General features: G+C 35.8%; 1 protein-coding gene across 1 annotated transcript; it reads left to right on the top strand.

Moving 5' to 3' along the window:
• The first annotated feature begins 8,824 nt into the window (after nucleotides 1-8,824).
• Nucleotides 8,825-19,041, top strand: LOC122300072 (CDPK-related kinase 3-like). The gene is made up of 11 exons (XM_043110450.1): nucleotides 8,825-9,818; nucleotides 12,486-12,616; nucleotides 12,959-13,000; nucleotides 13,129-13,237; nucleotides 13,438-13,516; nucleotides 13,917-14,213; nucleotides 15,109-15,218; nucleotides 15,742-15,849; nucleotides 16,043-16,105; nucleotides 18,261-18,428; nucleotides 18,516-19,041. The coding sequence occupies exons 1-11, from the start codon at nucleotides 9,252-9,254 to the stop codon at nucleotides 18,651-18,653; spliced, it is 1,812 nt and encodes a 603-aa protein (XP_042966384.1). The 5' UTR covers nucleotides 8,825-9,251; the 3' UTR covers nucleotides 18,654-19,041.
• The last annotated feature ends 8,106 nt before the right edge of the window (nucleotides 19,042-27,147 follow it).

The following is a 27,147-nucleotide window of genomic DNA, read 5'->3' as shown; positions in this document are numbered from 1 at the left end:
TGGTGAAATCAGTGTGGGAAAGATTCCTTTCAGCCTATTTGCCAAGGTCTTTGCAATGATTTTGTAAAGGATATTGCAAAGACTAATGGACCTGAATTTTGTTACTTTGAGTGGGGACTTGGATTTGGTGATAAGAGATATGAAGGTATCATTTACGCTAGTTGACCACTTCCCATCATTCAAAACTTCCAGCACTATAGCAATTATTCTAGAGCTAGGGACATTCTATTGTTTTTGGTAAAAAGATGCAAGGAACCCATTAGGACCAGGGCTTCCTAGTGGGTTCATGGCGAAAAGTGCATCCTTAATTTTTACAGCAGTAAACTTCCTGGTCAGATGTGACGCCCCCAAATCTCCACGCACGGACACGGAAAAATTGAGACGTCCGGATAATGACATCACAGGTTACCACCCTATCGATGAGTGTCAAGTGTGTGTGTAAGCAACAAATGTGCACGAGAAACACGCAGCGGATAGCAAAGTCATAAACTAAGTACCAGAATTTTTCTTGTTTAAATACAAAACTGTTCAAAACATACATAATAAAATATTACAAACTACAAATATTACTCAAAGCAACAACAAGACATTAACTTCAACCCAGAACTCCGGCGGAGCCGCATCCTTGGCCTCAGCCTCCTCCTCCTCTTCCTCGATCTTTGCACCAAAATCTACGGTACCAGAAATGGTGTCGTAGGTAAGCAAAATCCAAACACCGCTAGATAAAAACATATTAAACTCAATAATATGCATGAAAGAAGGCAATGCACATGTCCCATAAAATCATAATTTTTCCACGCACGCCAAAAACCCATTTGGCCCAAAAACATAACCATTAAAACCATTCCTCGCCATTATCTCAGATAATGGCCCAAAACCGCTACCACAATTTTCCCAGAAAATGGATCAAAAGTCTCAACACATCCTCGCCAGTATCCCAGATAATGACCCAAACCACCATTTTCCCAGAAAATGGATCAAAAGCCTTGAAACCAAATCTCGCCATTTTCTCAGAAAATGGCCCACATCCGAAAACCATAAAAACAATCCAATTATGCATGCACCATAATCTCCCCTAGGGATCATCCGCACACCCTGGCTCTGTGCCACACTGCAGGTAACGACTACGCGTGTGACACCTAAACGAGCGATGCACAGACTTTCGCCTAGCGCGTCCCTGGCCAGGCCATCCTCTAGTTTCCGCCACTCTAGGGACCACGGAGTCGATATGACAGCGTTACCGTATTGTGCGATCCGGTTGTCGCCCTGCGACAACCCAGGGGATGTTGCTCAGTATCATCCACTCCCGAGTGACCAGAAGAGCTCCACCGAGATAATAACCCATCCCGGCTTGGGCTCGTGAGACTCACACACCCGAAAACCATTTACGCCAACAAAACATGATTTTCTTAAATAAATAAAATGCACATGCATGCACTATGTAAAAGCAACCACAATGCACAACACAACAATCCAAGTAACTCCGTCCTCATCCAGCCGACCCCCGAACTCCTCGAACTCAGTCCGGAATCAGCCAACCAACAGATAAATATTTATTGTAAGAGTAAAATATATTTAAATCTAAATGTAGAGTTTGGAAAATACTTACAGCGCTATATGGTATTTTTCGAAAGCTCGCGGCGTTGCAAACGGCGGAGGAAAAGCAATGTAACAGTGTAATTTACACTGTTGCTGTGGGTAATAAATTACCCACTTTCGAACGGGAACAAACCAAGGTATGAAATTGATAGGGAATGGTCTATAGATATTTATGAAGTTAAAAGAAACGAGTTTTGGCCGTGGGTGGTGGTGGAAATGGCGGAGGAAGCGAAAAAAGTCCAAATCGGAGTTGAGCTCGTGGGAGCTGCTCCGGCAACGGATCGGGGCCAAAATTAGGTGGGTTAGGTTGGCAAGAGGTAGAGGAAGAAGCTGTGAAGAGATGGTGGCCGGAGGTGGTGCGACGACGCCGGAATCGGTGAAAAACCATGTGACTTGGAGGAGCTCGTGGTGGCTAACGGTGGTTCAGATGGAGGTGAAACTTGGTGGGGATGTTCACCGGTGAGAGGGGAAGAAAATTGGATGGGTGGTGTAGGCCACGCCGCCGGCGAGCGGCAGTTCTGGGCTGCGAAAGCAACCGGCGACAGGGGGAAAAACAGAGCAGGTGCAGTGACTTCCAGGGGCTCGTAGCGGCTAACAGCTGGTCCGATAGCTCTGAAAATTGGTGGCGATGAACTCTGCTGGGAGGGAAAGAGAATGGTGGGGGTGGTGTACAACAAAGCTGCCGGACAGAGGCGCAATGGGCGACCGAAGTGGCAGCGACGGTAAGGGAAAAAAGAAGGGGCAGCGCGCGGGAGAGAGGAAAAGGGGAAGAAAGAAGAAGAAAAGGAAAGGAAAGAAAGAAAAGAAAAAAAAGAAAAGGAAAAAGGGAAAAAGAAAAAGAGAAAAGAAAAGAAATGAGGTCCAATCCTCACTCCGGAAACTAAAAACAAATCCGCCAAAAACGATATTAAAAACCGTAAAACGACTAAAATAAATTAAACATGATATCAAATAAATTAAAACCAATTTAAAATACATTAATTTAAAATAAATAAACCAATATATTAATTAAATTAAAAACAATCATTCAGTGAAAATATACGTAAAAAGGGGTTATCACATCAGATCTGCATTCATAGATTCAAAAACACTAGTTCTTAAGGAATCTAGACAAGAATCAATACCAGTTGGCCTTGGAGTCTCAAATAGATCCTTGAAATAGTTTTGGAACATGCTAGTAATCTCCTTAGGTTTCTTAGTCAGTTGGCCATCTGCATTGGTGATTTGGTGAATTATGTTGTTTTTTCTTCTCCGAGTAGCACAATTATGGAAAAACTTAGTGTTACGATCTCCATCCTTAAACCATTTCTGTTTGGCCCTCTACTCCCACTTGGTATCCTCCTCATCAAATAAACAGCTAATTTCTTTTTGAAACTGCTTTTTATCATTGTTCAACTGTCCCTTGTTTAGCTCATATAACAAGTTTAGCATTTCAAACTTTGATTTGATCTCCTTACCTCTATCTCTATGCATCTGCCTGCTCCATTGTTGAAATCTACTTTGAGAGCTCTTCAGACCTCTAGTGGCAGCCTCAATTTTAGTTGAGTAACTAGTATTAGCTATCCATGCATTTTGAATAAGAGTACTGCAATCTACTTTCTCAGACCAAGTCTAAAGATTTTGTCTTTATTACTAATAGGGTGTTGATTATGTAGATAGACCAAAATGGGACCATTGTCAAAACAACTAGCCATTAGGTTATGCATCGAATGATCTTCAAACCTGTTAATACATATTGAGTTGCCAAAGGCTCTATCAAGCCTTTCCTTTGTAAAAGCTTCCCCATCTCTATTGTTCCTCTAAGTGAATTTATCCCCATTGTATCCTAAGTCATAAAACTCACATGCCTCTAGAGTAGACTAAAAACTTTCCATCTGTCTAGCAGGCCTTCATGTTGCACCAAACTTTTCAAATTGTTTAAGAATCTCATAAAAATCCCCAGTACAAAGCCATGCCATAATACCTTGAGGCTTCAGTACTTGAAGCAGTTTCCAGCTTTCCACCCTTTTACTAGTTTCAGAGTTACCATAGAACCCATTAAATAACCATCTCTCATCAGCATGTGCATAAGAAACCCACATTGAAATATGATCATCAGTGTAAAATTCCAACTCCACAACCACATTGGAATTCCATAGCAAGGCTAAACCCCCCTTCCAACCCCTTCCATTAACCGTAGAACTTCTATCAAAACCAATTTTGTTTCTGACACTTTTGACCTTATCTCTATAGCACTTAGTCTCCATGAAAAAGACTAACTATGGACACTTAGGTCTTGTTTGGTTACACAATTCCGATGAGATGAGATGAAATTTTTTTATTAAAATTGAATAAAATATTGTTATAATATAATTTTTTAATATTAGTTTTGTTTCAGGATTTGAAAATGTTGAATTATTTATTATATTTTGTGTGAAAATTTGTGAAAGTTGTAATGATTATATGAGATGAGATGAAATGAGATAGTTTAGATTTGGATATCCAAACTAGCCCTTAGATTTCATCATCTGATGAAACTAATGAAACCATTCCAGGGTTCCCAAACCCTCGACAGTTCCAACTTAAGCAAATCATTGGTTGTGGTGGGGCTGCATACGAGAGTGTACCAAAGTTTCTTTGCTAATGATAACTGACCTCTTATTACACTTGCCAAGTGTAGAGCCTTTTGCTTTTACAGTTTGAGTATTACTTTTGCCCCTAACTTTCCTTTTCCACGTGGATACCCTACTAGGTTTCATAGGAGATTCTTGTAAGCAAAGATTAACAGAATCAATATCCATATTAGCAATGATATTTGAGAATGGCGTACTATGGAAAGATCGAGAGTCATGATTCCTTGTTTTAGTTTCCATAACCAAGAGGATATCCTCCATACCTTTCTTATTAGGAAAAGCTTGATGAATGGCTAGAGAATAAGGTTGACTTACACAGAAATGGTTATTGACATCCAAAAAAGGCAAGCCTTCTTTATTCTTCTCCAAGATTTGCTCCTTCTAAACCTCAATGTCATGGTTCGTTCCAATAATTCTCATAGTCTCGTTAGCTTGTGTCTGACTTACCTCTTTAGGGATTTCATTCCCTTTCTACTCATCGGAATTCCCTTGCCAGTGAGAACTAAAGTTGTTGAAGCTTGAAGTACCATCATACTTCTTGGCTAGTGAAAATACAGAATTAACTGGTGAGGTAAGAAGCCACTGGTCATACTGTCTGTAGACTGATCATCCCCTTTCGCCTTAGAACATTTATTGTCTTTATGTTTCAAAGTGTCATACTTAAAATAGAAAATTGGCAGCCATTTATACTTGAAGTGAATAAGCATTTGCTTGCCTCATATGTTAAGAACATAACTATGAATCAAAGTATTTGCAATATCAATTTCCACACGACTTCTGAGAAATCTCCCCCACCCTTTACCATCTTTACCCACTTCTACTTTAAGAACCTTGGCCATGCAAGAGCCCATACGTATTCCAATCTCCTCAGTCATCGTAGCAAATGGGAGATTGTGTAATTGCGCCCAGAAAGGTTCATGTTAGAATTGCATTAGACTATAGTGATATATTATAATATATAATATAGAGATATATTTATAATATATAGTAATATAGTATTACTATAACTATTAATACAATAGACTATAGTGATATAGGATTGTCAAATTTAATATTATATTAATTAGTAATTTATCATATAATACCAAATTATTTTATATATAATTATATATAATATGTGTAATATAAAAAATATTTTATACAATATAAAAATTTAAAATATATATATATATGAATCGATTCGATCCTGTCTGGTCCGATGTTAGGAAAAGAAAAATCAGAACTAGATCGATTTTGACTGGTTTTAAAAAAAAAAAACTGGTACCAGACCAAACCTCCTAGTTCAGTCTGGTCTGGTTTACTGGTTCATCGGTTTTTTTCACTCTAGAGAAGCCCCACACTCTCCTTTGCTTAGGGTAGATTTTTATTTTTTTTAAATTTAAATAATTGTTAAAAATTATTTTGGTACTTATTATAGGGGTAAATTTTATGACAAGCGTAGTCATAGATGTTTGTAGCTACTCCAACGGTACTCATCAATACAATGAAGTTAGTAACCGGCCATGTTAGATGAAACTGTTACTTAATTTATAACAGAAAAAATGTCAAAAAAAAAAAAAACATATAAAAAAAATTGGCCGGTTTTAAATTCAGAATTAAAAAAAAAAAAAAAAGGCGCCTTCTCAGCCATCCGAATTAAAAAATATCAATATGCATAAGTAATAGCATCGGATGGCTGAGAAGGCGCCACCTCCGAGCCACACCTCGTCAGACTCTCACCAAATCCACTTCTAAGGTTTGGACCACGCTGTGCGTGTTCGTCAGCTTTAAATTCTCTCCTCTCCAAATCCTGTCCTAACTTTGTTACAGTACGATGTTGTCCATGGCCTACCACGCACCTCTATGCCCTCAAACCACGCCACCTGTCTAAAACCTTCCAGAGAAATGGGCTTTTTTGTAATCCAGGCACATTTAAATACCCGAAATACCCCTATTAATGGGAGCACGTGCCGTAACTGGAAAGTAGAAGCCATTTGATTCCGACCTGTGAAGTGGACTGGTTCTTGGATTATCTTCCCAATTTAGTATTTATTTAAAGGAAATATAAAAATATTAGGATTATTTTATTTATTTAAAATCTAGATAGAAAGAAAGATAAATATATATAAATACATCGTTTAATATATTTTAAACATCCAACATGCTTCAAAAATTTAGAGATCCATTTTATAATTTGGGTTGAGGATGCCAAATGCAAATTATGTGTTTTAACAGTTTATATAATGTTGACAAAAATTTTATGTCTTTGCATTTTTACATTAATAGAAATCCGTTTCTTTCAATATAAATATATTTGCGTATTTATATTTAAATTGTTAAGGATGTGTTTCATCGTCACTTACATACGATCATCTTCAATCAAAAAGTAGAGTGGCTTGAAGGTTCATGAAACGCCTCCGATACTTAAATCAATAATTAAGTGAGAAAATATTTTTCAATATCAACAAATCAGATGGTACTTCACATACTTGGGTTTTTTGTATATATAGAACCCGTAAAACATATATGGAAAATGCTATATCCCCCGCTGGGAGCTATCGCTCCTATTTTTTTTTCTTTTGTCTTTTTTCTTAGTGATTAAGTAAAAATTGTTTAATATTATTGTGAATTTTTTTATATATTTTTTTAAATATTTAAAAGCATTAAAAAATGATGTGAAAAAAGAAAAAAATTGATTTTTTTTTTTTAACTTAACGGGAGTCCCCAGCAATGGTCGTAGCCCTCTCTAACATATATTATTGTTTGAATAATAGACTTATTCGTTATTCAAACTTCAAATATTGAGATAGAGGGTTTATCCACACTCAAATGATATCTATACTTAATTGATAAGTTTCATTTCTTGATAGATTCTCAAGCAGTTACCTTCTTGATAATTAGGATGGATTGGGTCTTGGAGGTGAACCGAGCCCTTTGGGAGTTGAGTTGACGGTTTGATTGGTGATTCAAGTCCGTTGATTAGCCCGATAGGTGTCAAGGATATTGAGCCATCTCCATAAATATTAAAAAAAATATATAATTACCAAAGTTTTGAAATCCGTTCCGGAGACCATTCCGGTTGAGCCACTGGAACGGAATATTTCGGTACCGGTACGTTTCGGTGTACCGTTTCGGGATTAATTATATATTATATATAAATATTTATATGTATATATAAACTAACAATTAATAAAATAAATACATATATGTAAGTGTGTGATATATATATGTGTATATATATAGAAGAATTAAAGATTTATAAAATGAATATATATTGAAAAAATTCACAAACTTGAGTTAAGACACAAAAATAAAGGAAAAAAATTAAAGAATAGAAAAATTATTAAAAGTAACAATACTTCTAATGCACGGAAAGGGGTATTTGAATTCTTAATGTACAATTTTATTCATTATTTTTTAACTTATTTAAAAGTTTTTTTTTTTTTTTTTTTTTTTTTTTTTTTTTTTTTTTTTCGTACCGGAATTACTATTCCGGCCGGAATACCGGAATTACTATTCCGGCCGGAATTGACCGGAACGGCCGGAATTTGACCGGAATGGCCGGAATTTGACCCGGAATGGAACAGATACCTATCCCATTCCGGTCACTGTTCCGGCACGAAAAATTCCGGCCATTCCGGCCGGAACGGAACGAATTTTAAAACTTTGATAATTACACTATCGATAACTTTGAATGATAAATTTAAAAGGACAACATATCATTTTCTTTTATAATTTATCTCTCTCTTCTAATGAAAAAAGTATTTAGGAAGAAACTCAAACACTTCAATAATACATTGATAGTACAATTGAAGTTAAAAGGTATATGGATGGTAAATTGAGGTTATGTTTGAACGATAATATATGTTAAGGAATAAATTTTACATTAGCTGTAAACAAGATTTTAGACATATTTATACGTAATAAACAATCATCCCTAATTGAATTAATTTTAAGAGATAAGTTAGGTTCACAAATTTTTTTTATGGTATTAGAGTTTGTCACATGACGAATGAGGACCCTTACTACTTATCTTGTGATAAAAACTAGGAAAAATATTGATTTACACGTAACAAAGAGTGTTGAAGAATAAATCTTATATTGGTTATGGATAAGGTTTTGAGCATGTTTATAAGCAATGATCAATTTTTTTTATTGAATCATTTTTATGAGATGAATTAAACCTATAAATTTCTTCCACTTATATTATCCTTATACTATTTAAATGTTTGTGTTTGTGCATATATCATTATTCTTTTAATAATTCGAATTATCTGTGTTTTCAATTTCTAGAAATATTATTATTATTTTTTTCAAATTCATTCCAAATATCTCTTAAGCACAATACTTTTAAATTTTTGATCAATTAAATTAAATTAAATTAATATTATATTAATAAATAATTATACTTACAATTAAACTTTTCCTTCACATTTTATTTTACCTACTGCTTTCATAAAACATGATACAAACTCCGTCTTAGTTTTTATTAAAGAAAATCTTAAAACTTAGCAAAAAAAAAAAGTTTTAATAAATTAGGGAGAGAGGATAATAATAATAATAATAATAAAAGTAGCAAGAGACAAAACGAAAAGAAATTGAGAGAGAAGTATAATATGTAGTAATCCTTAAACATTTCCAAATCCTTTCATTTTGGAAAGACCAACGGCTCCGATCATAAATGGCCTGTGATATCGTGTCTGAACCGATTTGGATCTCGTGATTTTCACTTTCCAAATTGAATCGGACGATCCGGGATTTCCCTTCTTCGAGCGTAGACTGGACACAGTTTATACTTCTCCAGCTCTCTCTCTGTCTGTCACTCGCTCGTCTTTGTTTGCTTTTACAGACCCTGGTGTCCTTGTCTCGACTGTCTGTCTGCCTGTCTGTCTCTGTCTCCCTCTCTCACTGACTCAAATTCTCTTTCTTTATCGTTTTCTCGCCGTAGATCTCTCTCCGGTGAGAATCGGATCCGTCCCATGTTTACACTTTTTGACTTCGTCGTGATCTGATACAGCGCCGCAGCAAGCTTTTGTTTTTTCTTGGTGGGAGGGCGGGGGGATGGGGCTGTGCTACGGCAAGACCAATCCAACGGTCAAGAATGACGTTACTACTACTATTGTCGCTTCCTATGACAACGATGCGTCTCAGACTCCGTTACCGTCCGCAAGCGGGACTAACGGCGCCGCCAACGTTCAGCCGTTGAGGAACACTCCGGCACGGTCCTCGTACCCGAGCCCTTGGCCCAGCCATTACCCTCAAGGCGTTTCCGCCAGTCCGCTTCCCGGCGGAGTTTCTCCGTCTCCGGCGAGGGGATCGGGGACTCCGAGGAGGTTTTTCCGGCGGCCTTTCCCGCCGCCTTCGCCAGCAAAGCACATCAAGGCGTCGCTGGCGAAGCGGTTCGGCCACGCCGCAAAGCCTAAGGATGGCCCGATCCCTGAGGAGCGCGGAGCAGAGATGGAGCAAGCTCTAGACAAGAGCTTCGGCTACACCAAGAATTTCGGAGCCAAGTACGAGCTCGGGAAAGAGGTAGGGCGAGGGCATTTTGGTCATACTTGCTCTGCCAGAGGCAAAAAGGGCGAGCTCAAAGATCAGCCCGTTGCTGTGAAAATCATTTCGAAAGCAAAGGTACAAAGCAGAATTTTATAATAGAAACTCCGTGATGGTAGGTTTTTTTTTTTCAAACCGTCTCTATTGGCTTAATATCCATGGAGTTCCTTTCGTGGACTTCTGTATTTTGTGCTGGTATATAATTCGTTAGTCTTGGTTGATGCTTTGTGTTAGGATTTTTGGTTTGATTCTATATCAGGAATAGTGGTTAACTTTATCAACAACAACTGCATAAACAAAAAAAAGAAAAAGGACAATTAAGCAGGGATGGTTCTATAGTTTGAGGTTTTAATAAGTAGGATTTTGATTAACGTTTCTGTTATTTATTTGTGCTTTAATTTAATGTTACTAGTAGATTTTTGTTATGTGGGCTCGTTACAAAGGTCCGAGGTTTAACCGGGTAAAGAACATGTTATGTGTACAAGGTCTCCGAATTTCCTCTTGAGAAAGACAAAAAAAAAAAAAAAAAAAAATTGATGTAACTATTGGTGGCATTCATGCAAGTGATCATAAACTTATATGATGAAATAATTCTTCTTCTATCTTTAGCTATTGTATTTAGTATTATAATTTGTCAGCTAGTGATAGAGTAAAGATCGGGGTTTAACCAGATAGAAATGTTCTGTATGCATGGTCTCCGGATTTCCTCATCAAAAAACAAACTGGTGGCATTCATGCAAGTGATCGAAAACCTATATGATGAAATGATTCTTCTTCTATCTTTAAGTATTGTATTTAGAATTATAATTTATCAGTTACTGATAGAGTAAAGGTCCAGGGTTAGCCGGATAGAAATGTTTGGTATACATGGTCTCCGGATTTCCACTTCAAAAAACAAATCGTTGGCATTCATGCAAGTGATCGAAACCTGATGTGATGAAATAATTCTTATCTATCTTTAGCTAATGTATCTAGATGTATAATTTATCAGTTAGTGATAGAGTTCTGTAAATAGATCTTACATTTCTTTTGAAAACCTAGTATAATGTTAGTGTGCAAATAAAAACTGAAATGAGAGAACTGCTTTTCTTTTTTTCTTCTTTTGAGGGGGCACAGAATTAGTAGTAAGTTTTCATATATCCACTTCATTCTCCTGTGGTTCTTTACAATTGGAGATTAGGGTGTTATGGAAGCAACTATACATGAAACAAGTTCTGGTTTCCAGCTCTGGAGAAAGAGAGTTCTGATTTCCACCTAAGTTTTTGAAGGGATGTCTTTGTAGATGAATTAATTTATAATATCAATGTTTTCTTTTTCAGCTATCTGGCTATTTCCTTGCTAATTTGAGAAAATTTCAAAACTAGGAATTAGAGAAGCCTCCCGGTGATACCTATGTCAATAATTTTGTTTGATGTTGATGAAGGGGCAGGTGAGGGAAAAAATCAGTCAAGTGAAGTAAATTACTGATAAATTTTTCTCAGCTGGGTTTCAACTAATAACAGTGATTAATGCTTTATATAGAATGCTTGGTGTTTGGTTATAAGCAATTAATCATTATGTAAGTCTTCAAAATGGTAAACCAATTATAAATGTCAACTTAAAAATTACCACATAGCAAATAATCCCAATGCCAAGGTCTACCGATTTGAACTACATGTGGCACAAGAAACAAGAAAAAGAAAAGATGAAAATGTTGGGGAACCAATTAATTTCACCTGCTCTCAAAGCTAATTTTTATTTGCCTATTTATGTGGATCAATAAAACCTCTTTTACCTATCAAAAAAATAAAAAAAAGAAATTTAATAAATTGAAACCCTTTTTTATATTGTATGACTGGGATGTTTATTGTTTTACGTTTTGTCACTGAAGAAGATTACATACATAACTCTGAGAAAATTATGGAATAACAGAAACAGGTGTAGTTCTTTCTTTCTTTCTTTCCTTTTTGATTTTTGATAAGATACCCAACTGAACAAAAAGTATACTGAGGACACCTAGTTAAGGCAGAGAAGAGGAACAAGAATTCATAAAATCTTCAATGGAAAGAAAGCGAGTGCTACTGTGGGTGGTTGTACAATCTCATAGGCATCACCCAAGAAGGCATTGCTTGGGTGATGCCTATGCATGTGCAAGGTCTTGTGGGGAGTAGAGGCAGAGTGCAGCAGTTTGGAGGATGATCCCCTTGTTTTTACTTTGGTGCCTATGGTTGGAGAGGAATGGAAGATGTTTTGAAGATTGTGAATGCTCTCTGGGGGAACTTAGGTAGTTTTTCTTCAGCACTTTTAAGTTTTTTGGCAAAGAATCTTGTAAGGGATGAGAACTTTTGTAATGTTCTGTTTTAGTCGTGGTCTGTTGTAGTCTTGTTCTGTTTTAGCTTGTATTTAGGTGTGTACATCCTGTGTACTTGGGCTATGCCTATTTACTTGGAATAAAATTCTCTTATTAACTATAAAAAATAAAAAAATTTCCAACATTGTGCATGCTATGTTCATTGATTGTGTTTCTGCTGTTTTATGATTTTTCTTATAAATGCACAATGCCTTTTTCATCATGGTGAAAAATGAGGTTTTAAAATTCGTATTTTAGCTGTTGAATGTCCTGGGGTTCCGTCTTTCCCTGTTATTGTCAATTTATTGTTGTCTTATAATGGGCTATGATTGTTGTTACTGCAATTTATTTTTTTAAAACCTAGAGTGTATGTTAAGAATGCTCTTATCTGCATCATGATAAGATTTCTTTGTCAGATGACAACAGCAATATCAATTGAAGATGTCCGTAGAGAAGTGAAGATATTGAAAGCTTTATCGGGGCATAAGCATCTGGTCAAATTTCATGATGCATGTGAGGATGCCAATAACGTGTACATAGTGATGGAGTATGTCTTTTCTTGTGTTCTATTCTATTTCTTGATACATAATATGGTCCAGCATTTCTGAAGCTGTTTTCAATATTGTTTAATGAGGTAGAAATTATTGTCTCTTGTATTTTAGACTATTATTAACTTTTATGTTGATAGAATTCAACATCCCATGCTTCCTGCATGATAGAAGGTCTAGATTGGATTGATCATATTTTTCAGATGTTGAATAATTTTCTAAGTTTATGTTACCTTTTCCCTGTCAAAAGTTTCATTAATTCATTGTTCTCAGTTACATGATTGTGAGTAATTTACAACTTCATCATACGTTTTCTAATTTTTGGCTCATTCTTGTTTCAGACTGTGTGAAGGTGGGGAACTCCTAGATAGAATTTTATCAAGGTAAAAGTATTTTTTAAATACAAACGATTTTGTTTTTATAATTAAAATATGTGGCAGGAAATATTGTAATTACTTACATGATTTAGGATGTATTATTTTGAATTGAAAAGTATTTTCCTTTATTGTAGGGGAGGAAGGTACGCAGAGGAAGATGCAAAATTCATAGTTGTGCAAATTCTAAGTGTAGTTGCATTTTGTCATCTTCAAGGCGTTGTGCACCGTGACTTAAAGCCAGAGGTTCTTCTTTTCAGATTTATCACGAACGATTTTATTCATGACTCTTTGTATCTTGTTCCTTTCAGCTTATAATGGTAGTTCCTTTTTTTTTTTTTTTTTTTTTTTGTCCTCTGTACTGCTTTCTCTTTTAGGCTATTGTTTAATTTATTTAATTCATGGATGATTGTAACTGATATTTCTTCATCTTGCCTGCCTAACAGAATTTCCTTTTCACTTCTAGAAGTGAAGATGCTGACATGAAGCTTATTGATTTTGGTCTTTCTGACTTTATCAGGCCAGGTAATGTTTGCTGTCTAATAATAGTTCAGGCTTGGTTTTATTTTTGTTCTCAGTATTAACACAATTGTATTCCTAATTGTTTGGCAACTTGATAGACTGATTTGATTTTTAAGTGGATGTCTACGAATGGGAGATTTTATATTTTTTAGAAGAAAGGCTGAATTTACTACTTTTGGCTTAACAAAGATATTCACAAATGCTACCATATTGTGAGAAACATGCTCATGATCACACCTAAACATGCATGTGTCCGAAGCGATTATGCAATAATGTTTGATTTGTAATGTTTTGAAGCATTATATTCATATTTGAAGTGCTAGAATATTTCAATATCCCAATTTATATGCAGAATAGTTACTACTTTTTTGAGAATATTTCCCTTGCATGGGTATTTGTGCAGACGTAAGACTTAATGATATTGTTGGAAGTGCGTACTACGTAGCACCTGAAGTCCTTCATAGGTCTTATAGTCTTGAAGGAGATATATGGAGCATTGGGGTCATTACCTACATCTTATTATGTGGAAGCCGACCTTTCTGGGCACGGACAGAATCTGGAATTTTTCGTGCAGTGCTTAGGACTGATCCAAATTTTGAGGATATACCATGGCCTTCTGTGTCTGCAGAAGCTAAGGACTTTGTGAAAAGGCTACTGAACAAGGATTACAGGAAAAGAATGACTGCAGTTCAAGCCCTCAGTATGTTTAATTTCTTTATGCTAGTGAAGAGGTCCCGAATACTTATTACCTCTATCTTTGATGTTGTTTTCTGTGTTCTGTATACAGTTATGAATTTCCTTTTCTCTTGAAAGCAATTGATTTGGTAAAAAGATTTGGCATAAATCAGTAATTTTTGTTGTGATAAAAGAAATTTATAGATTTTGTTTTCCTACTCTTTTCTGGAATATGTTTTTAAACCCCCCCACCTTTAGATCCCTGGGTGAAATGGAAAATGGGAAAAGCCCCAAAGGAAGAACAACAACAAAGGGTTGGGGAGTGTTTGGTTAATGAAATTTTGAGAATGTTTGAGAAAGCTTTTGACAAATTTTGAGATGCGGTTTTTCTTGGATTTTTTTAAGGTGGATAGGAAAAACTGAATTAGTTTTTTTCTTTTAATTATGTTTTGTATTGAGATTTATGTAACTGAATTGTTAGAGTTGAAAAGTTGTTTTATAAAACTTTAAAGGGTAGTTTTTTTTTTTCAATTTTTGTTGATTTTTTTTTTTTTTTGAGAGAGAGAGATAGAGAGAGAGAGATTGAAATATGTTTGGTTTGAAATTGAAAATTTTTGAAAATTCTTTGAATGTTTGGATAGCACCTTGGATACTTCAATAGTTCTGCCACCTAGTGTCCAATGAGGTCTGCTACATGGCAGTGGAACAGCACCTGTTGAATATTACTCTCTCATTATTTGTTGAAAGTCTTTCTCCTGTAATATATGGTCCATTTACTAGCCATTAATATTGTTATATTTCATAATCATTGACACATTGGATCTTTTTTTTTAAAATTATGCTGTGGTAATTGACAATGATTTTGGATGGGTTGCCTTTAGTTAATATTTTAACCATTGAACCTACTTTCACCATTGCAGCTCATCCGTGGTTGCGTGATGATAGTCGTTCAATCCCGTTGGATATATTGATCTATAAGTTAGTCAAGTCATATGTTCATGCTACACCTTTCAAGCGTGCAGCGCTGAAGGTACCATTCTTATCATTTTTTATGTGCATGACATGCAGAGTTTTCTTTAGGCAAGGGCTTGTAATTTGTTGAAAATATACTTCTATATACAAATAAACTAATGTACACGTATATACATTTATATTTTATACAATCATAAGATATTTGTTGAATGTTAATGGCATGCTTACAGATGTCAAAGACCAGGTTATTTCCCTCACCTCATAGTAGGATTTTCATGTTAGGCAAATAACTTTTTCGGTTAAGATTAACAACTTTGATTGGATCCATGCTACTGCTTTTCTAAATTCAAAATTTGTGACATACGTTTTTTGATAGTTTTTTTTTTAACTTATCACAAAAATAAAATAAAATAATAGAGAATCCTCAACAATCAACTATTAGGTGTGTCCATAAGTCAAAATCCTGAATTCACTGTCAGACTGAACTTTTAGAGAAGCTTATACGGGAGATGTTTATAGACCGAGTTTCCTAATTTTGATAGAAATAACTTATCTTTGTGTTGTCTCTCTGATTATTGCAGGCTCTATCAAAAGCTTTGACCGAAGATGAGCTGGTCTATCTAAGGGCACAATTCACTCTGTTAGAGCCAAATAGAGACGGGCGTGTCACTCTTGACAATTTCAAAATGGTTATTTACTGTTATCTTGTTAGTTTGATTTTCCAGTCTATAGTTGGTTACTGTTTTGAGGGGGGAATCTTTTTGCTGTTTGTTGGCATGGGTTGGTCATTACCTAATGTCTTATCTTTATATTAAAGTTTATGTTGATGGTACTTTGTATTTTATTTACATATTCATTTGTATGGTTGAAAAATGCTTGCAGGCTCTTGTGCGAAATGCAACTGATGCCATGAAGGAGTCCAGAGTTCTTGATATCATTCATGGGGTAAGGCATATTTGTTGATTTTGTTGGCAATACTTTTCAGTTGTTAAGCGTCTCATATATGTATATATGTATGTATGACGTGGGTACTAGTATTTGCTAGAATTCCTGTATAATATTTTTCTTCAATTAATTTGTTATTTCACATATTATCTACATATATACATACCTATGTATGTGGCTATAGTTGCACATAAACACTCAAAAACTACATGCATCAGTAGCTTTGGTGGAGTTGAAACTCAAATCACTGGTTACTGATCCTTAGAGTATTATCCTTAGCTAATTTCTGTGCAATATTGAATCTTAATATGAAGAATATTCCTGATAGGTTAAGATTAAGATCTTTTTTTTTTTTTTTTGTTTTTTGATAGCTAATAAGAGAATTTTATTCCAAATAAATAGGCATAGCCCAAGTACACAAGAGGTATACAAGAGAATACACATAAATACAAGCTATAACAGAACACTACTAAAACAAAACCCGACTAAAACAGAAACAGACCATAACAAAAGTTCCCATCCCTAACAAGATTCTTCATCCAAAAACTTAAAAGTGCTATAGAAAAACTCCCTAGGTTCCCCATAGAGAGTTCACAATCTTCAAAACACCTTCCATTCCTCTCCAACCAAAGGCACAAAAATAAACACAAGGGGATCATCCTCCACACTGATGCACTGATTCTACACCCCTCAATACCTTGCCAGCATGCCAAGAATTCCACCACATGCATAGGCATCACCCAAGCACCCTGGCAAAAATCTCGTTCCACATCTCCGTTACCACTTCGCAATGAAGAAAGAGATGGTTAACAGATTCACCATCCTTCTAACACATATAACACCAATCAACCAGCAGTATACCTCTCTTCCTCAAGTTATCCATGGCTAGAATTTTCCCAAGAGACACCAGCCAACAAAAGAAAGCAACTTTGCTAGGCACCTTGGCCCTCCAAATACATTTCCAGGGGTAGTCATTAACACCCTGACTAGATAACACCTTGTAATAAGATTTCACAGAAAATCTGGAATTATTATTTTGCACCCACAGCCGCCTATCCTCCCTAATCTGATCAATCTTCATATCATACAATCTTCCAAAAAAATCAGATACTTCATCCACTTCCCATTCCTGTACATCTCTGTTAAATTCCACAATCCAATGAAGCATGTTATTAGAGAACTGATAACAATCAGCCACTGCAGCCCCTTTATCTCTAGCAATCCTGAAAAGATTAGGAAATACATACTTCAAAGCAGAATCCCTGCACCAATTATCATGCCAAAAATAAACTTTTGTCCCATCTCCCATTTTGAACTTTATGTTTTTGACAAAATCCCCCCATTCCAACTGAATGGACTTCCACAACCCCACCCCATATACCCCGCTTAAGATTAATATCTTAAGGAACTTAGTTTTGGTTCTGCTGATCTGCAATATTATTTAGATCAAGAACTTATCTGCACTGAGATTACTTTCGTTGCTTCCAAGTTGGTGCACTTGGAAACTTTGGGTCTCTGTAGAACATGTGGAGGTTGCATAACACCAGCCACCTAATAGGTGAAAGATAATTGTCTAAATCTATATCTTAAAAGGCTTTAAATACAGAACCTTGGGAACTTGGGCCTGGCCATCCTTGGTTTATGGTCAATGGCAAAATTGGTCTGTTGAAAACTGAATGTTTGATCTGGTTTATTTGGCTGCCAAAAGTATCTGAAATGCGCCCCGCTTTTTGAAGGCATGTTCAACTTGCTTATCAAAGGATTCTTGCAAGGCAGAAGAAGACAATTATTCTGCTTGTGTGGTTGGACTAGGCCATTAAGGTCTCACTACAGACCATTTTCGTCTTTGTATCCCCAAGGGAATCTCCCATGCATTGAAATAATGGGTTGAATCATCATCAAAAACACGAATGCAATTGCTATCTTATTAGGTTCAGCCACTATAGCTGTTTGTAACCCACAAACCATTCCTACTCATGATTGCATCACGTTTTTGCATCTTCAGCATCTGTTATAATTCCCATTCTTACTGAATGTCATGGTCATATCGATTCCCTTTGTTGGCCAGCTTTGTTTTTCTTTAGGTTGTCCTTTTGAAGCATATAAAGTTGTCAGATTCTTGTGTTATTGCTTTTTCCCCCCCTTCTTTTTTCAGTTGGAACCACTTTCTTATAAAAAGATGGACTTTGAAGAGTTTTGTGCTGCTGCAATCAGTACACATCAATTGGAGGCCCTCGACGGGTGGGAACGTATTGCCTCTACTGCTTTTGAGCATTTTGAGCAGGAGGGTAATCGCATCATATCTGTTGAAGAATTGGCAAGGGTATGGAACCACCTACCTGTCCTTAGTTCCTTCTTGCATTTGTGTACGTATGCCATTCTGACTCAACTTTGATACCTTCTATTCCAGGAATTGAATCTTGGACCGTCCGCTTATTCTATCCTCAGAGAATGGATCCGAAACTCAGATGGAAAGCTTAGTTTACTTGGATATACAAAATTTTTGCATGGTGTAACTCTACGTAGTTCAAACACAAGACACCATTAATTTTATAGCCTTTGACATATAGTTTTAAAATTCATGGGTTTAGAGGATTGGAATTTTTTTTTTTTTTTTTTGGGGTCTTTTCCTTTTTTTTTTGGGGGAATGGGATAAAGAAAATGTGTATAAATGAACATCAGTGAAACCAGTTCTGGGATTGGACTAATACTGAATATTGAGACTTTCTGCCTGCTCTTATCCTTTTTTGGCAGTTAATATGTTCCTAAGGGTTTGAGCTCAGATTGTGGGGATTTATTTTTTATTTTTTATTTTTTAAATTCTGAAGTCAGATTGTTTTAGTCAGATGAACACTAATGGCAAGCCTTTACTGGCTTGTAGTTACTTTGTAATTTGATCATACATTTAACTTGTTGGAATGATTTGATTGTGCTAATTCTGTACACCATTTATTCCAAATTCTTGCTAAAAACTCAAGGGGATGCAAATAAAAGGTTTGTGGAATGATACCATCTAACTTTCTAAGAAGTCTTGTGATGGGAACTCAACAGAGGAGACGAGGAAAATCTATTTCCCAACCCTCCAACTATGGGGAAGAATAATATCATCTAAGAATTCTTGTAGTTACTTTGTAATTTGATTATACATTTAACTTGTTGAAATGAAAGAAATTTTTCATCTCTTTCTGGTAATATCTGATTATTCAATTATCACCGAAAGAGGAATGCAAGACAAGTTCAGGATAAGCAGAAACGAATGCTGATTCGGCTTCTAAATTCTCTAGAACTTGAGCCTTGTTAAAGAGCAGGTGCACACCAAATAGGCACTCCAAATATGCACACAAGTGTAAATGGTTTTTATTTCTTTTTATTTTTTATTTTTTTTAACATCTTTAATTATTAAGAAAAAAAAATATAAATTCACTGATAATTAATTTCTTAACCATTAAAAAAATTAAAATATATGAGTAGATACATTTGCGAATTGTACTAATATTTTCCTTTTGAAATCGACTTCGTTTCAAATCCTATTGCAGGGGTGCTTATCCTCTTTTATTCCTCTTAATCCGTTCGTGTAGGCCCTGTTTTGATTTATTTAGATTTTTCTTTTCAAATTTCTACATGGGAAGCTTTTGCCCCTTGATGAAAGGGAAGGGAGCTAACACCAGTAAAAGTGGGCCAAACACGACATAATGAGTGTTTCCACAATCAACAGTGGCATGTTGGATAAATTCAAACTCGATGTCTTGGTAGACAGACTTGACTTTCTTTGTCGTCTAAAATTATGCACGATCTAGCCATTTCTTCTTAATGTCGGGCTGAAGTTAGCCGATGTTTATTTTTCACACTTTTCCAGCATTTTTCGAGAAAAGAAGTTTACCATGCAACTTATTTTTATTTTGTTACGTGGGTTGGCATTAAAATCTTTTTTTTTTTGAGTTTTTTTATATAAACTTATAATAAATCCCACTAAGTGGTGTTTATACAACAAGTATTATAATTTATTACTCCAGCAAAGTCTTAAGCGAGGAAGAAACAGTTGCTCAACTTTTCAGAGTGGGAAGATATTTGGATCTTGCGAGCTTTTTACCTTCCAAGAAATTGTCTGAACCTAATGTTGAAACCATTTTTACGATATCACCACTCAATAGATTAAAAATTCTATACGTAGTCATTTTTACTTATTTTTTATACATTTCATTAATTTGATTGGATGTATCATTTTTTAATATAAAATAACTGACTTGAATAATTATGTCAATAGAATACGAAAAGAATATGCAAAAATAACAGAACTCTTAATAGATATTCCCACATACCCATGTCAGCTAGTTGACTTGAGAAAGAGTAAGGAGCAGGCTGGCTGGCTGGCCTTGCTATGTGGGTATTGCTTGAATTATTTGACCACGTTTATTTATATACGCTAATTGGCAAGTTGCAACTTAAAATTTGGGTGGTCAAATAACAAAAAATAAGAAACTGTTTTGTCCAAAAACTAATAATTCGTTTATTATTTTTCGTTATGACATATTAACATAATTAATAATTATTTAATTATTTAATGTCATGATCGATAGGAGATGACGAAATGATCATATTAAAACCGAGATGATTAACATTTTAAAAGAAAATGATGAAAGCTAATGTATATATAGAAGCAAACAAGAGAAACTATATGAAAAACTAGCAACCACAGAAAATGATACACGACTGGTTAGGCTCTCAATCAATACACTATAATATGGAACTTGGAAGATTGAAATAATGAAAGTTGTAGTCAACACGATAACAAAAAGTGAAAAGAGTATTTTTCCTCCACTCATGATGATTATTCCATATATATAATACCCCACTATATATGGAGGATTGAATTGTCAGAGACATGATCTATGAGAAGGGGAAAAAACCCATTATATATATTGTGTTATTCCTCTTGCAGGAAACTTCATGGTTGTGAAGTACCACGTCCCAAAGCCTTGGATTTACATAAAGAAAGTGCACAAAATCCAAAAAAATGGCTAGTGTTTGTATAAAAACCTTGGGAATGTTGTGCATGTGCAACTCACAATTACTGTTGTACCTATGAGATTGCTCGTTTTACACATTTGACGGACAAAGCAATTAATTACGTATGTTTGAAGGGGCAAAAAAATAAAAAAACATTGTGGGTACACTGAAATTTTGTTTTTACATTGTGGCAAAAAGGAAACATGGTGTAGGCATGCAACTTAAATTGTTTTGAAGGGTCTAATGTTGGTCTAGCCCAAATTGCAGAGTAAAGGCCCACGACTACCTACTATTCTTGGATAACAGATATACGACTAAACTGCTTGGCCTCCTGGTCAATAGGGTTGATAAAAGATGGTATGACGATTAGATCATTCCAATTATTTAGGGATAAACATTACAGTTAGATACCGTGTGAAAGTAATTTAATCATAGTATTGATCCAATGAATTTTTATGCCTATATATATTGGTAATAGTTAACTCTAAAACTACTTCTAACCAGATACTCAAACTATTATATATCACTCATCATTGACTCAGACATCAGAGTGGTCACAGGCATCCAATGCCATTCATCTTTGACTTGTAGGTTGATAATTATGTTTGGTGGTCGGACACGTCCTTTACAAATTTCATATATATTTCTTAAATAGAAAACCATTTTAAATTATTAACATCAACTATATATAACTAAGAATATATGGCAAAATTAATGAAAAAGAAGATCATTTTTCTTAAATTAAACCATTTTCATTTAGTCATATAAATCATGTGATAAATGTTGGTAGAGCAAAATTCAAACCATTTAATTTTAAAACGATATTAAGATCAATATATAGATCATGATAGAATAGTAAAATTGAAATTTTAGAAGATTTTGAATTATATTTTTTCCTTTTATAGAACACCAGACTCTGGCCCTGCACCCCATGGGCAGGCAAAACCTGAATCTGGGACATTCTAATTTCATTTATTTACCTAATTCAACAAAAATGAAATCGAAAAAAATTTAAATAAATAACACAAAAGATTAAACTTAAAATTTAATGCGTAAAACATAAAATACAATGATATCTAAGAAAGTTACTAAGTTCTAACTAGTAACTTTTAAGTTCAAAATAATAATTCTAAACTATTACAAATTAATCTAAAACTATTACAAATTAATAAAAATATTACAAATCATCATATAAATTGAACAAATGACAATGTTTCAAAAACAATTCGAAGTTTCTAAAATTGAAATACATCTTCAAAAACATGAGACCATAAACTTGTGGTTGTAGGCTTATACCAAGATAATGTCATTGAGATTAGGGATGGGCAAGTGAGATTATAAAACCTAAAAAAAATGGGGAAAAAATATAATTGCAAATATTATATACATACGTAAGAAAGTTAAAAACTTAAACCTACAAACCAAGATGAGATAATAAAAGCTTTGTGTCGTAGGCCTTTGTATCAAGATGAGATCATTGGAATTAGATTAGGGCAAGTGAGACTATAAAACCTAAAGAGAAAAGAAAGAAAAAAAAAAAAAAAAGAATTGCAAACATTATATACATATGTAAAAAATTATAAATAATTAAGAGACAAACTTAACAAACTAATGTCAATTGGTGGATCAAAAGTCATATTGTGGCCAATGTAGATTGAGTTGTAGCCTCATTCCCTGAAGTTGTCCCTACAACAATTGAATTTGAAATTAAGTGCATCCAACTAAATATAACACAATATATTATAAGCAAGAGCAAAATAATGAATTAAGAGTGAATACTAGATCCAGGTTGATCACCCCCCTTCTCCACGTCGGTCTTCTCAAAGTCTACCACATTCGGAATATGAATTGGCTTCCCTTTGATCTAATTCCGAGTAGAAATCAAAGCCTCCACAGTGATAAGAAATAATGAAGTCTGGAATGGATCCAATATGCACTCTCAGTTCTAAATGAGGATTCTGAGGCTACGATAGTAATAAAGATGACCAAAATACTATGAGTTATATCTCCAAGGATGGGATGCTATACAACATTGAGCTTCTACCAAGGTTAGATATCAAACTGTCGCTTAAATGGGTGCATCTATGTTGCTGAGTATCTATTCAACTTCGATTGGGTGTTTGAAGTCTTTCGAAGCTAGGAAATGTGCTCATACCTTGAGCCCACCTATGCATTTTTGCCATCCCAACTTCGGGAGGAGGTGATGTGGTAGGTGTAGGTGTCAGAATATTACCATCCCTAAATGCAACAAACTCATCAAACAATCTATTGAGAGTTTTCATAATCTTTGTTGCAATATGATCCGTCCAAGCTTTCTCGCTGACCATTTCCAAGCTATACACTATGCCATCAATTTTGCATTGCGGGTCATGAATAATAGACACAAATAGGAAAATCTTGATCCTATTAAAATGTCTCCAATACTTCTCATACTTCTTCCTCATGCTCATTGCCATATTCTGCAAAGTAGGATCAACACTCACAAATTTCATCCAATTGCTCTTTCACCTGACATACTTGTTGACAATATTCATTGGATGTAAGGTACAAATACCTATAAATGGTGCATGTCACTTTGTAGAAAAACTTAATTTTTTTTTATAAAAACCCGCACTACATCCCAGTCATCATCCTTGTGTCGGCCCAATCTCCCATCATCCTTATAGTGTTTTATATATTGCATGTCATTGTCACCCACGAGGTCAGAGGTCTTTCTGTACTATTGGACTATCTCCAACATCAAGAAGATTGAGTTTCATTTTGTAGGAACATCAAGACAACCCTTCTTGCATTCAACACCTGTAGAATGAGTAGACACATTGAATTTATAAAGCCTAGTCGGTGAGGATCTCACAAAATCTCACCACACTTCTAACTCTTACAACTGAATCATGAACATGTTTCAAACCATTGATTGCAATAAGATTTAGGACATGTGCAACACATCGAATATGTAAATATTCACTACCCATGATTGACTTAGGAGATGATTGTGAATGAAATGAGATGAGAAATTTGTGAATAGTGGTGAAATACTTTGAGTTATGATATTTTATTAGATTTTGGGAAAGAAGAGAGAAAAAGTAGAATAAAAATATTATAAAGTTAAAATATTGTTAGAATATAGTTTTTAAATATTATATTTGTTTTGATATTTGATAATTTAAATTATTTTTTGTGTTTTATTTGGAAGTTTAGGAAAGTTGTAATGATTAGATGAAAAAGTTAAATATTTGAAATTGAATTTGTATTTGAGTGATATTTGGGAATGAGATGGGATGAGATGAAACCTCTTCCAAACAACCCCTTATTGTCCTCTCTAAACTTATTTTTAAGATACTCAAGTATGGTATTGTTAGATAGGGCATTATCAACCATTATTGTCACAACATGAACCAACACCCACTCTTCTATTGTTGGCTCCAAAGCCTTCCTAATGGTCTCACCTTTGTGATTGACAATTAAACAAAACATGAGAGTATTTTTCTTTAATTGCCTATCAAAATCTACACAATGGACAGTTAAAGATATAGTTCAAGTTTTGGACTGATGTCCATATATTAGTGGTGAGGCAAACTCTTTGACAACTCAATTCGTTTCTCAACAAATCTTTCTTTACAACCTATAATTTAATAATATCCTTCACTACCATGTGGTGAGAATGAATGTTAAACCTAGGTTCAAAGAACTTAGAATATGCTTGGAACCCTCCACAAGCCAAAAGAGTAGCTCGTTTGTTACAAACAGACATGTTAGGTGACTCCTACACCCCTTTGTATCATACTTGGTATACTTCTTCAATATTGCCCCACTACTCTCATCCACCATTTTCTTAAGTTCAATCTCTAATCTAGATTGACTTGTTTCTTGTAAAAAAATTTCTAATTGGACTCTTCATGTATCCCTTTTCTAAGTGGACCTTCAATTGGGATGTACCATGCCTTTTGTAGTGACATTTATACACCTTACCACACTGGTTGCACTTGGCTTGTGGGTCATTGGGGTCACCATCCTCTAACTTTTTGAAGTGATTCCAAATAACTGAAGTGAGTTTCTTCTTTGGTGGGTCCATGGGAGTAGGGATAGGGGTTGGTATAGGGGTAGGGGTAGTGGTAGTGGCAGAGGTAGAGGTAGGGAAGCTAGCACTATTGCTAGTATTTGGACTTGACCCACTATCCATGAGTTGAGTCACAAACTCACAAATATCTGACATGATGTAAAAATCACATAACAATTAAAATCAGATAGTCATACGAATCACAATTGATGGGGGTTTCAATTTTGAAACCCCAAATCATATTAGCTTAGGGGTTTCAATATGAACCCCAAACCTAATTTGGGTTTCCATCAGAAACCGTATCATAATTAGAGTTTCAAACTGAAACCCTAAACTAATTTAGGGTTTCAATCTGGATCCGACACCATAAATTCATCTATGGGTTCAACTAATTTAGGGTGTTAAGGATTCCATTCCCCCCCCCCCCCCCCCCCCCGGCGAGAGCAAGGCCTAGAATCTGAGTCCGATATCGCGAGAGGCCTAGGCCAACCAGATAGTCCATCGACCCAATTAAAGGATTCCTGGTCCCAAGCAAAGGTTGGCCTTGAAAGCGTGGGAAGACCATGCTTGAGTGAAGGAGGCAAGAGCACGCTACCTCACCAAAACTGAACCCTCGAGTAACCTTGAGGGGACAGGTGGGTGCAAATCGCAGGAAGCCCTTGATCCTTTGATGGGAGGAAAATGAAGAGTCTGACAGTGCACTTCCCCTGGTAGAACAAGGCAGAGAGCCATGCCTCATTAAATATACCCCCCAGAGAGCCACTCCACATTAAATGAGTATGGTAGAAGGAACTGCATAGGGGACACCACCATCTGACATAGAGCATGGGTGTTTGATCCCTAAGACCAGGCATAAAGGGGCAACTCCCAGGTATTAGAACTCTCTCTAAACACTCTAAATTCTCTACTTTCCTACTCTTGAATCTAAGACAATATTGATTTAACATCGGAGCCTTTCCGGCCACCACTATGGCCCCCATCTCATGGTATTTTCTTTGTGTCTGCAGGCCCAAGACTGAAAAAGTGAGCTATTAAGGGCCCGGCCCAAAGGTATACAAAACACGACTTTAACAGTGGTGCTGTCTATGAGATTAGTCTAAACTTCATGTGTTCTTCATATGTCTATGAGACCCCCCATTCTCAGACAACTCAGGAACACGACGAGACAACGACATTGGTAAGCATGTAAACAAGGATTGTGGAAATAACGCAACAAGGAGGGAAGGATAAAGAGACGCATAATAAAGCTGCCAACGAGTTGAGAGACAACATGATGCCCAACTAATGTGTGGACTCCAGTGATGTTGGAGGTGTAGCTAGCACCATGAGAGAAAGAGAGCACATGTAGGGCATCCTCCTACCCCCACTTGAGTGCGCTCTAGCAGAGGGCGAGATGCAAGATGAGTACACACTTAGGAGGGTGGAGCCAAATGAACAGCTAGAACTGGTCTTGTTGGATCTGAGCCACCCAAAAACCACTGCCAGGATTGGCACCAGAATGACCCTTGAGATAAGGGCCGCAATGCAGCAACTCCTCATAGAGCATTGTGACGTCTTCACCTGGATTCATGAGGATATGCTACGAATCAACCCAAGGATCATGTAGCACCAGTGTGGACCTCAGGGCTAAAGGGGGTAAGATAGAGACACAAAAGCTTCAGCATAGAAAAGAATGCTGCCATTGCCGTAGAGGTTGATTGATTGCTCGCAACAAGATTCTTACAAGAAGCCCACTATCCAGATTGGCCGTCGAATGTGATTCTAGTAAAGAAGCCGAGCGGTAAGTAGAGGATTTGCATGGTCTTCACCGATCTGAACAAGGCCTGCCTGAAAGACAACCTTTTGCTTCCTCGCATCGACCTGATCGTCGGCTCAACAATGGGTCACCACATGCTGAGCTTTATAGATGCCTACTCCAGGTACAAATAGATCCTCATGAACCCAGATGACGAGGAGAAGATGTCATTTATCATAGACC

Source organism: Carya illinoinensis, chromosome 2, assembly GCF_018687715.1.
Source record: "Carya illinoinensis cultivar Pawnee chromosome 2, C.illinoinensisPawnee_v1, whole genome shotgun sequence".
NCBI classification, from domain to species: Eukaryota; Viridiplantae; Streptophyta; class Magnoliopsida; order Fagales; family Juglandaceae; genus Carya; species Carya illinoinensis.
This window is presented reverse-complemented; position numbering and strand designations above follow the sequence as displayed.

Coding starts and splice junctions, on each gene's coding strand:
- LOC122300072 (XM_043110450.1), top strand. CDS start 9,252: ATGGGGCTGTGCTACGGCAAGACCAATCCAACGGTCAAGAATGACGTT. Junction 9,819..12,485: donor AAATCATTTCGAAAGCAAAG/GTACAAAGCAGA, acceptor TTTCTTTGTCAG/ATGACAACAGCAATATCAAT. Junction 16,106..18,260: donor TTCTTGATATCATTCATGGG/GTAAGGCATATT, acceptor TTCTTTTTTCAG/TTGGAACCACTTTCTTATAA.